The sequence below is a fragment of the Ornithodoros turicata genome, chromosome 2, assembly GCF_037126465.1.
Source record: "Ornithodoros turicata isolate Travis chromosome 2, ASM3712646v1, whole genome shotgun sequence".
Classification (NCBI taxonomy): Eukaryota; Metazoa; Arthropoda; class Arachnida; order Ixodida; family Argasidae; genus Ornithodoros; species Ornithodoros turicata.
This window is the reverse complement of record NC_088202.1, coordinates 15,202,575-15,214,690: the sequence shown is the minus strand read 5'-3', so window position 1 is coordinate 15,214,690 and position 12,116 is coordinate 15,202,575. Positions and strand designations below refer to the sequence as shown.

Sequence of the window (12,116 nt, the reverse complement as noted above, 5' to 3'; positions counted from 1 at the left end):
TCACAGGAGTCTGTCATGAAGGCAGGCTGTCCGTCACAAACTGTGGTCTTCCGACTCGCAATCTGCTGCCGAACAGTCGCTAGAAACACCTCGGTTCATGCTTTCGGTGGTATCGGATTGCAACCAGCCTGGCGAAGCCGTCGGCTGAACGATTGGGAATCTCGCCGGCAATGCCAATTACGTTAGCGAAGAGGCGAAGCACGGAAGGGCCGTTTTAACCGGCAGCTGGCAGTTGGTATCGAATTCGATGTTTTTGATGTTTTATAGAAAAACACGAATAAATTTTGCGAAATCTTTTGGTGTTTTGTTCTTGGAAGGCATCTCTAAGTGGATATCACATTAACTTTAGAATTCCGGATTCCTCGCGGACACCACCTTTAACGTGCTTCCTTTTTGTGTCAAGTTATGCCTTCTTGATTAGCACCCTTTCCACTGGACAGACGCATAATTTGCACTAGTACAGCTGATTGTCGTGAGAGCGTAAATGCAAATAATTCCATCTGTCTCAGTTCATATTCATAAGTAAGAACTGAACTAGCCGTGTTTCATAAAAAGCACTGGCTAACGACATTCAAAACCATATTGCTTTGTCGCTCTTTGTCACCATCGAACAGTAACATGCAAACGACAATGTACTGGACAAGTGCAAGGACAATGTACTTTGCTTGAACTACATTTGCAACATCGTAATTAGTACTGCACTTTAAAGGAACTATCGCATCCGGGGACGTGTGAGTGAGACCATTACAGTAGTGTTTGCCACCGCTTTACCAGTCTACTTTGCCAAGTTTCTCTTCCTAAAACCGCTTACATATTAAATAAACGAGTATTGAATATTTGCACTCCCTCTGCAGCTAAGGAAGCCCCAGCGATAGTGACATCATTATGACGTAAGCCAGGTACAGGAATAGGAGTGCAGCGCAGGCTATTGTCTCCAAGCTCGTCTGCTTCACGTTTGCACCGCAATACACCAAGTGAAAAGCTCTAATTATACCGGGTGTTTCAGTTAAATCCCCGGGCTAAATAATTCGCGAACAGGTGCACCAATAGACGAACTTTCTTTTTTACAAGTATCTGTCCGATACCACCTACAAGCTGCGCACCGTGTGAATGAGTGGGAGGCGCTGATTATTTAAATAAAAATTCAAATGAGTTTCGTAAAAAACATAACTTCTATAGCAGTGCGCTATCGGCATTAAAATGGGTACTACCCCTTTTCGGACCTTCAGTGGAGGCCTTTTCGAGAAAAATCTGCCACTGAAGCGGGTCATTTGTTGAAGTAATTAATTTGTTTCAGTTTACGTATTTTGTCGGGGCTGGTCGCGGTGAAGCGCAAAAGGACGCTCTTCCATTCCCTTATCCACCAATGAATTATGTCCTTACACCAATGAATTACGTCCTTTTGCGCTTCACCACCACCACCTCCTGGACTGGAGATTCCAGCTGAACTCTCGCACTCTCTCTCCCTCAAAATTGCTTGGTCCCTGGCTAACCAGTCCACAAACGCTCTGCCCTCAAAGCTCTGTTGACCTTTTTGGACACCATTTGACTCCGATCGGTATTGTGAAGGGGCTCATTATTTCATTTCCCACATCACCACCAGCAATGGGGTAGATTATCGCCACTTGCGAAGAAACTCCCCATAACATCATCTCGCAATAAAGTTGTTGTTCGTCAGAAATCATCATCATCCCTCGAGGTTGCTTTTCACAGTCCGGTTCATAATAAGTCTCGTTCAAATATGTTTAGATAGGCCTAACCTGTCGATAGAAAACGTATGGAAAAGCGAACGTGACGTAACCATAATGCAAGCCCATTAGACCACATTTCAGTGGGGTCTAGACGTAGTGCCATGAGTACATATTGTCCTGCGTTGAATCCATAATTACCAGAGGCATGGCACTCTGGATAAATACATCGGTTCGCTGGTAGTTACTCCAAGGTCGTGCTGTAGACTGGGAGGTACTGAGTTCGGGTCCTACCACGAGCTATGCGGCTCGAGGTTTTCCCTAGGTGTTCCGGTAGTCTTTCCAGACGGCCGTCGGCACAGTTCCCCCGGAAGTCGATCGAAGTCGACGCGTACTAACCATACTGTCTCCCACTCCTTCCTGCTGCCGTCCCTCCATCTGCGCACTTCTGTACGCCGCTGATAAGTCGCAGTTGCTTCGCGGCGCTAACACGGCATAAAAAAGATCTAGTTGGGTGAGACAGCCTCGGAGAGGTCACGTGCTTATGGCAACCAATGGGACTAACCCTTGCTACCGTTCCTCTGACGTCATAGCTTGACGCGTACATGCGTTCAGAGGTTTGTACCTCGCTATGTACGACAAATATTGTGAGATTATGTACATGCGTTCATGATGTCATGACCCACATGTGTGAAAGTGTCAAAACTGTTTCATGACTAGCGAAATTTCCATGAGATTTCTCCGGTACTGCTGTAGTATTCCTATCGAAATTTTCGTCCACACGAACAAGATTTTGCTAAACGCTGATCTGCACTGTCTTCTCTTTAGCAGCGGAGGATCAAGACACAGAAATTCCGGTCGACAAGCTAGTGGAGTTCATCACCAAGAATGAAACATTCAATGCGGATATTGACCAGAAGTTAACGCTACCCTGCGACATAGCAAATTTTGGCAAGTATTGATTGACTATCGTATTGTGCGACAGAAGTATGTCGCTTCTGCTGCTGTGTACTTTTGGCTTGTACTCTTCTGTTTGTATTGTGCACGAACTTTTGTATGTCGGTACGCATAGTAGCTCACCCGCACCTGCACCAGGCAGGCACCCAGTGACAAAACTTGATGCTGCTCGTTCACCGGCCGTTGACTTTCGAAACATTCCATAACATGTTCCTCACGTAGTTATCGTTGTCGTTGCTCTTGTAGTGTCCCTTATGCAGAGGGGTTACAAGGTTTAACGCATAGTCTGTTGTCGCATGTCATTGTAGAAATGTGCAAGGGTATTGAGATGAGTGTTAGCTTTCGAAGCAGCGTATACTGGTTATGAAGGGAATTGCCGACGGATGTCTCCTCATGAAACGCGACGGCCTCAGTGTGGCAGCCTGTGACACGAAGCGCGCTTAAAGGGACAGTTTGGAGCCGTCGACTGATATTGGGGTTAGAGCTGTATTCGCTGACAAGTGACGTGTCGACGTCATACGCAAAATTTCGTCCAGCAGAGAGCTGTACTTTGATATAAACAAGTACGGCATGTTGACGCCCCATTTCGGCTTTACAGTGACGTAAACATGAGCTGGCACTCCTTGTTCGACATCACAAGGCTGCGACCGGGATAACGGTGTTTGGGGACTCTTATGGTGACACGACTATACGGTAAAACGTACTTTGCAAGTCACTAATCGGTGTCCCCTTGGCTGAGCAAAAACTGGAGCAGCTGAGAATGACGCCACCGTAGAGACAGCGCGTGCTGTAAAATTGAATTATTAAGTGGACCGCGATTGAATATCTGTCTTGAAGTCGTGCTCTTCTCCTAGCGACCATAGCTGAATGGCTGACAATTTCATTGCAACCCTTTGCATGACGCATCTGAGCTGCAGTCTTCGACGATCGTTGAAACTAATGGCAATTGAACATGAGCGTAGTGCCACCAAGCAAGTAACGTGTGAACTTCTAAAAAAGCATTGGATAGAATGCTCTTTGAGCAGTTGACGTTATACGCTTGGCAGCGCTACGATCACTTTCAGTGGGCGTCACTTTCAATGGCAATTGAAGACTCCCTGCGTGACGGAGGTACAAAAAAGATGTGTCAGCGTCGTTTTAGCTTCGACTAGGGTTTTGACAGTCGCTTTCAAGTACCCCCATGGACTAAATCTCGAGCCTCCGGAATCCTGTCCAGTTTACACCGTTGGAATCCACGTGGCTCACACGGTATTCTCCCAAAAATATTGTCTCACTACGGGAAACCACTTAAGAAGACTTTTGGAAGAATTAGAAGTGAATTTTAGGATAGTTCGTCCTAACATTAATTGCTACTTCTGAGAAGTATGTCACTATACAGAGTGCGCAATCTGCCACGCGTCTGGCGACATTGCTAATCGAAGGTCGATTTCCGTATCCTCGCCACAGCTGCAGGGTGTCTTCCAGCGTTGGGCGGAGAGCGGAGACTGAGAACCTGCGCGGCACAGTTGCTAGGACACATACACCAGTGTTCTCCGTGACGTCAGAGCGTCTTGGAGAATCTGAAAGTGTGCAGCTTTGTGTGTTCTTTCGAAAATTCGTGGAGGCGCATAAGGTTCACTGACGGCAGTTATATTTGGCGTGCCGATGTTTTGAGGAAGGTTGGTTTCTGATACAAAATACAATAAATGGGTTTCTTTGCAATCCCTAGTGGCTCTATTATGCAGGTCGTCTGTGTTACTGGTCGTCTGTGTGACGAAAAATCTAAGGAAATTCTTGTTACAGCAGGAATGTAGACTTGAGCTTTAGGTGTGGAGCTCCGCGTAACGTTTCTAAGTTTGCCTCCCAGTGCGTTTTAAACATGTGGCTCACGTTTCAGACGAAGGCACCATCCGTGTATGGATGAAGAACGAGGACGTCCTGTTCGCCGGTTCCTTCAAGGTAACGCCCGACGACCATGTGTCAGTAGACGAGAAGGGTAGTCTCTTCATCGACGGCGTACGAGAGGGGGACGGAGCCACCTACACGTGCCGCATCAACAGCCAGATAATACCAAACTCCATACACCACAAGGTCTACTTACCAGGCAAGTATTGAGGCGAAGCGTCGAAGAGAGGTGCACAAAAAATCAGGTCCTACACTGCTGTCGCACGGGCATTCCACTGATTCTTAAAACGAACGTGCATTGACCATGTCGGTCACCAGTGACAATAAGCCGCTGCCACATGGTCCGTGTAGCTCTAAAGGGCTAAATACGCTGGGAAGAGGCGGGAAGGAGATGCCATCCGAGGATATGCCGATAGGAGATGGAACACGCGCACACAAACGTCCGCACAGAGTAACTTTTTTATTGCAACTGACTTTCAAGTTCAGGGGAAAAGGGAAGGAGCCGAGCACACCAACAGGAGCGGTAACCCGACACCACGCGTGGGAGCGGCACAGAAATGGGAGGGCAGGGACAGTTTCGTTAACGGGTGTGAGTCCCCCGTGACAAACGGACCCTAAGCATTTATACATAGACAAAAAAGCAACGTTAGGAATGTGTACCATGCACGTTAGAATAACAGGAGAAGAAGAAAACGAAACAGTGTATTTTCTCCAACAGTCCGATCCATTGATCCTTCAGATATTTATTCGTTACACGGTGTCTTGCGCCGCGTGCAGTATATAGTTGGTATCCATCGATTCGTTCATTGTCATAGGTTTGGCCCACAAAAAGCGTTTATAGCGAAGAAAAAGAAAGGCAGCACAAAAACGGTTTGGGAATCTTCAAAGTATTTTAATTGTCCATTATATGTAGCCGCATATCTAATATAGTGTATTGGTGTACGACCATGAGTGGTGTTGAGAGTGCAAAAGGAAATTTGTGAGTGCAGCCACATGTAATAGCTGTAACCATTGTCCTCAAGCTTCCTGGCCGTTGATTAAAGTTGTTGCAGTTCGGGTTTGTACTTTTGTTTAGTGCCTTCCTCTTCACGGAGTCTGAGGCTGCCCGCAGCACTTTTCTCTTATCCTAGGGGCCTCAATGGCGTTTCACGATCCTCTACTAATTGATAGTTACACTGTACTCCTCAGTATTCCTGGAAAGTAAAAATGCCCGTTGTAACAGCTGCTAGGTATCATTCCGTTCAAAATTGTTCATTCCAGCGGCTATCTAATTGCCGTGTGACAGCAGAGAGAAGTAGCAAGGTTGAAGCCAATTTGAATACATTTCATCGGTGGCTAGCGTCCGCTAATATATCAATGCTAAAACCACAATAAGCTGGTACAGGAGCATGACCGAGGCGAGTTGGTGCAGTGTAGCCGTAGGTTGTTCCGTAGAGAAGAAGAGAGGTACAACAAGGCAGGCGAGATCAGACGACGTATTCTGCTTCGTTGACCTTCCTCAGTATCATTGAGCAGTGGATATTGGTGATGTTGCCAGTTAAAACGAAGTTGTGCACACATCTTGCTATGTAAACCCCTTAACGATGAAGTGCCGATTCCCAGCGGAACAACGGAAGTATGGAGCCACCCGCAGCGAGGTTTCTGCTAAAAGGGTGTACCGAGAAGAGAGAAACGCGAGTGGAGAAACGCGATTACGCCTGGCCCCAGGAATCATGCGAGCAAACGAGAAAGATGACAACGTGATGTCAGCCACTTCAGCGTAGTCAGACTAATGGCTTACAATATCTACGGAACCGTCACCGTGAACACCATCCGATATACTGAAAGGCCTTATTGTGTGCTTGCTTGTTTGTCTAGACTGTCGTCTTCCATTCGGTATATATATATATATATATTTATGACATAAACGATGGTAGAAGCTCCGTGGGACTGTATCGTAACTGCCTAGAGAGTTGCAGAATATGTGGGCTATACCCCACTGGTGTTTACCATCTCCCCCGTGCCCATTACGTTGCAGTAACACCTGTGCTTTCCATATTACCTTTTGGTTATTCTAGAGACGGACACATCCATCACAACCGACAGGGACAGTTATAGGTAACTCAGTTATAGTCTTTGGAACATGCAAGATTAATTTAGTGTACTCATGTACTTCGCTAAGGGCGGTCATCAGCGGAAGTCATCCCCATATCATCGTCATCATGTATTTGTCTCTCTCTCTCTCTAAGGGCGGTCGTTGATCAATTACTTTACAATAGCTTATCGTCCCGTGACACATGTTGCAACACAGTCATTTAACAACTTCTGTTTTCTTCCGATTCTCTCCAGGACCCCCTGAACTGGACTACAGTCCGAAGAGTGGTGAGCGGCAAGTATTTCTGGGCCTCAACTTTACCATTCGTTGTTCCGCCAGGGGCAATCCTACGCCTACGGTGACGTGGAAGCACCTGGTAAACACTACTTCCCTCAAACCTCCGGTGCGACGGCACCATATCATGACACAAGCAGGTGCTGTTCTGTGGAACACTGCGCCCGAATGACAGGTTCATCTTAGCGACGTTGTCAGGTAGCTCTTCGTTCTAGGAAGGGAGCAGATGTTAGAGAGCAGAGAGCGTTAGTAGATCGTCGACGACGTGACATCCGAAGATCTACTCCACCCAATCAACTGATAACATCCCGATACATGCATTGCCATTGGTTACGACATGTACGATAACTTCACGGTGACGTTACTACTCGTCAACTATTGGTGCCGAGAAGTTTGGGAGTCGCCCCCTGGTGTTCACTGAACGAACCCTGTCGTGGGGATGTTCCCGGGCAGTATTCTCACATTGCATTGCGTATAAAGGCATTGCACGTGTTAGGGGCTGTCCAGCATTGATATCTCCTGGTGATTCATGAAGAAAACGACATATGTGTTCCAAGTAAATCGCATTTTTATTCCAATATGACAGTTTTTACTGTGAGTAACAGAAACGAAACCGAAACGGGGATCCCCACCAAGAGACGGCGCAGTGACGCCCCTAGTGAGGGTCTCGCCGCCAATCACTCCCAAATGTTAGTCTGCCGATGGTAACGTCACCATGAAGTTTTCGTACATACCACACCAATGGCAGCGCGCGTGACTCATAATCTTATCCGTTGAATAGGTGGGATATAGATGCGGTACATCGGATGCCACGTTATCAAAGATCTATTAACGTTCTATATTAGCGGCATGCGATACAAACGTGAGGAAGACAGCAGAAAACAGACAGAGTCCGGTTGTGGTATTCCTGTTCCTGGTCGTCATGATGTATTTCTAATGGTATATCTGCTACTACCTCCCTAACTGGAGCAAGAAGACATAGAAAAATGTTGCTTTCCCCCATGCGGAATACTATGAGTGTTTACATTAACTACGGAATGCAGACAATTAGTTACGCAACAAGTGGACATTCTTGACGCTATTCCGTTGGTTCATCTTGGTACCACATCGGTCCTCATCTCTTATAGGAAGAAAGGGCTTAGAAGTCGCTGCCAAGAACTCCTGCACGTCAAAGGCCTTTGTGACGGCCATAATGGCTATTCGCTAGTAGAAGTCTATTTCGTTTGAATAGCATTTCATAGAGGTGGGGTGGGGGATGAGGGGTCCGTCACAAACCTGCGTGTTGCAATGCTGCGGAGTCGTTCGTCTACAGCACCTGTTTAAAACCAGTCTTGGGTAGTAACTAAGTTACTTTTCACTTGTAACTGTAACTAGTTACTTTGGGGGTAATTAGTTACAGTAACTAGTTACATTTCCAGAAAAGTAGCTTTTAATTGTAACTAGTTACTATTTCTGCGAATGTAACTGCAAAATGTAACTAGTTACTCGAATAAATGTAGTTCTTTTTTTTTTTTACCCTACCCTACCGTACCCTACCCTATCGTACCGTTCATCATCTTGAGGCGAGTTCCTTATCCTTGTGTATGTTTCTCTACACGCTGTCACCATGCTGTTCTTTTTCACCGCGATGCGCCAGGTCGCGTACACATGTCGTATTTTTCCCTGTGGGAGAGCCACATATTGACTTATACAGCTTCTGGTTAAGTGCAATATTACTTTTATCGCACTCAAGTAAATGTAAATAAATGTCCGTTTTTAACAATTGTATCACCCTCTGATGGTCATTTTTATGAAAAGTAACTGTAATGTAACTAAGTTACTTTCTCTGAGTCACTGTAAATGTAACTATAGATACTTGACCAAGAAGGTAACTATAACTGTAACTTAGTTACTTGACCAAGAAAGTAGCTATAACTGTAACTCAGTTACTTTTTTAGAAGTAACTTACCCAAGACTGTTTAAAACCCTTAGAGAACAAGGAGACAGCACGAATTTTACAATTTGGACGACGTCTGCTAATATCAGGTTCACGCCACATCAGTTTCTAGATGTTTTCCTGGTTGTTGCATGTTGGTGGCGTTCTTTGTTACACGAAGCGCAAGTACACCTTCTTTCAGCAGTTGCTTGCTCGAGTGTTATCATTTTGTTTGTTTTTTGTTGGTTGCAGTGTTCTGTTGTCACGCAATCCCGAATATTCTTGCGTTTTTGCCTCTTTCGTTGCCAGAACTCCTCCCAATCCTATGTTACATATGTTTTGCGCTAGCTTGTTTCTGTCTGCGAAGGGCGTATCCAAGCGGAACCAGTGTTGCCGTCTTCCTTAAATAGAATTGAGAGGTGGAGTCAAGAACGTTAATCTACTGAGACGACGTAAACTTAGCGTTGGTGAAGAAAGTTACCAAACGAATGCTTAACCGAAGCGAATACAAAGCGGATAGTTTTATACACGAACCGAATACACTTTACATATACAGCACGTGCTAGCGATATGTACTTCAAATCAGAATATGAAATAGCACTTACTAAGTTCGGTATTCGGTATTACGTATGCTTCTCTTCGAGAGTACTCGAACATATTTCGCTTAGAGGGGGCAGGGGGGGATATATATTTATTCAAAGGAAAGGTCTTAGGGGAAACATTAACTCGATTCGGAATAGGAATCAAATGCACAAATATTCGCGTCTATATTTGAAAGATTCGAGTACTAGCACAATCCTAGCAGAAACTGTTGCTAGATCTTCAAATATAAACTAAGTGCAACAAATGCGAACATTGCTGCGTGTGTCACTGAACGCTCCAGAATACACAATAGCGTGGCAGCATCAAATGCTAGTGAGTTTTCATACATGGTACGCTGTCGTCTTTGCGTACGTAAGGGATAGCGTGGTGGTTCTGCGCAGAGCGCAAACCTCTGTTTATGTCTAGTCTAGTCTAGTGCGTGTGCACGACAACCAACGCTATCACTTACGTACGCAGAGGTAATAGCGTACGATATACTGAAACTCACTCTTGCCACAGCGCGATGCCACGCTATGTCTTAGGGTGCGTTTTGTGTTGTGAAAGTACCGGTGCTATTTAATAATGTTACGCGCAGAATGCATTCGCTAGCGCAAAAAAAAAAAAAAAGAACAGAAAAAGAAAGGAAAACTCGACATTTAAAAGACATGACTGACAAAAGAGCGCTGACAAAATGAATGACAAAAAAGCACTGTTACACTCTCGCAGCCCTAGTCACATTGTTACTACTATTGGCACCAATTGTTTAAAATTTTTGGCGGTTCCACCAGAGGCGGTTCATGACGTACGACTGCAAAATAAGAATAGTTTATAAACTTAACGATGATGTTACACGCAGCTTGAGGTGCTGTCCTCGAAGCGCATCCCTAACATTTAGTTTGGGTACGTCACGTGTAAAATGTTACTTTTGCTTACGGTCAGATCGACAACGCCTCATCTGCACCAGAGGCGCATTGATATTCAAACGCCGACAACACTGGTTCAGTCCACCCCAGGATTATTTCTTCTGTTCATTAGCCCGTATTCTTTTGTGAGCGAATATTGTTTCCGAATGCTTTCAGGCACATAGTGGCATCCCCAAGCGTACAGTGTCAACGAGGTCTGTAAGTGGCATTTCGAAACCAAGTGGCTGAGCGTGTCTTCCTGCTGTGCCTTGTAACGCTGACAGTTCACTCAGTAGTGCTCCCTGTTATAATCCCGTTCTTCTGCAGATCTTCTTGAATGTTTGGTTGCACCGAATCCAATATTTGTGCATGCCATCCCATTTCGTCGTGCGTAGTTTTCCTGTGAAGTGGCTTTCACTGGGAAGCTTTCGTAGTGCACGGTAACTAGTAGTGCGCTAGGCGTTGTGCTTCTGCTGTTTTAGCCTTGCATTGAGTTCGCTTTTTACGGCATCAAATGTGTGTACTGTTTCGTTTGCGAATTATTGTCAGGGTAGGTAGGCACTCAATACAGAACCACTACCACGACTGAGAGTCATTGGTGACACATTGCACGCGACGTATGGCACGTACGCCACGTATGTGTAGGTGCCCTTGTAGATGTCTGTCTCGCCCCTCGTTAGCTAATAGTTATACCGTGTCCCGAAAGGAATAACGCCAAACGTGATCGCCTGCTGCACTTGAAGCGCGGCAACAATGGGCTGGATACATCGTTAGTGGGGCAGACGACCTTATAAACGATTGCCCTTCCACGTGGCGCAGAGCTGCATAACGGAAGAGTCTATCCCTATTTGCGTGGGAATGGAATGCACTGGTTGAAACTAACCCCCCTCTCTGAGTCAGCCACTCCTCTGTACGCATAACATGCGTTCATTACGATTTTCCGGTTGAATACCACTGAACCGTAAGTTTCTGCCTAGACCACCAATTGGGAAGGAAAAGAATATATAGCAACATAATTAAGGAGCTGCTCCTCGCACGCTGCCCACCTGCAGTGCGCTTCACATCTAATCATCATCATAATAATGTCGAGGGTCTGTTCCTATTCAGTAGCATGGCTTGAACTGTATGCTGTATTCACGACGGGATATGGGGAAAGTTGAAGAGGAAAGATATACGTCGGCAATCATTATGTTATTTCTACATTTGTGACAAGTTATGGGTCTCCTACAGCATACATCACTGTGTGTTTCAGAGATATTGCGTACAGATAATAAGGAATGACCACTCGGACACAAGTCGAAACAAAGTAGCTCCGCGTAAATTCCATGACATAATAATAATACTAAATAATAATAATAATGTACTGGAAGACGTCGTCATGTCGTATGACTAACACACCGTAGTTGCAGTTAGCTTGCACATGCATGCACGCGCTTTCTTATTTCACATCATGGTAACAATAAAATGCATCGTTGTTAAAACTTGGCGCGGTTGGCAATGACTGCTAGCAATATGATTCCAGTCTGCTATAACACCCCTACACATGACAAACGAAGTGAATCGTAATGGGTACAAGAAGGGCAATACGATATGATAAATTGTACTAACGAGTGTCTGATGCCATGATAGAGAAATATGCACAGACGATTAATTGTGGACTGCGTGGACTTATGTGGACTGCGAGGTGAACTTTGAAAGCAGTATGATTACTACGATAGACTATATAGTGAAGACCTGAAAGAACACGTGCCGAAGTTAACATGCACCTGCCGCTTGAAATTCTGTTGAGAAGTCTGTCCGTCGTCATTCCTGCTCATGTA

The 12,116-nt window shown here is 45.4% G+C and overlaps 1 protein-coding gene across 4 annotated transcripts in view; it reads left to right on the top strand.

The window, feature by feature from the left end:
* Positions 1–12,116, top strand: part of LOC135385222 (limbic system-associated membrane protein-like) — a 191,357-nt gene that overhangs the window by 158,680 nt on the left and 20,561 nt on the right. For 2 of the 4 annotated variants that reach the window (XM_064614421.1, XM_064614418.1), the window contains exons 2-5: positions 2,517–2,639; positions 4,522–4,728; positions 6,858–6,979; positions 10,474–10,515. In XM_064614421.1, coding sequence (XP_064470491.1) covers positions 2,517–2,639; positions 4,522–4,728; positions 6,858–6,979; positions 10,474–10,515 — 494 coding nt within the window. The remainder of the gene's footprint in view (positions 1–2,516; positions 2,640–4,521; positions 4,729–6,857; positions 6,980–10,473; positions 10,516–12,116) is intronic. The other 2 variants (XM_064614419.1, XM_064614420.1) reach the window with 2 other exon arrangements.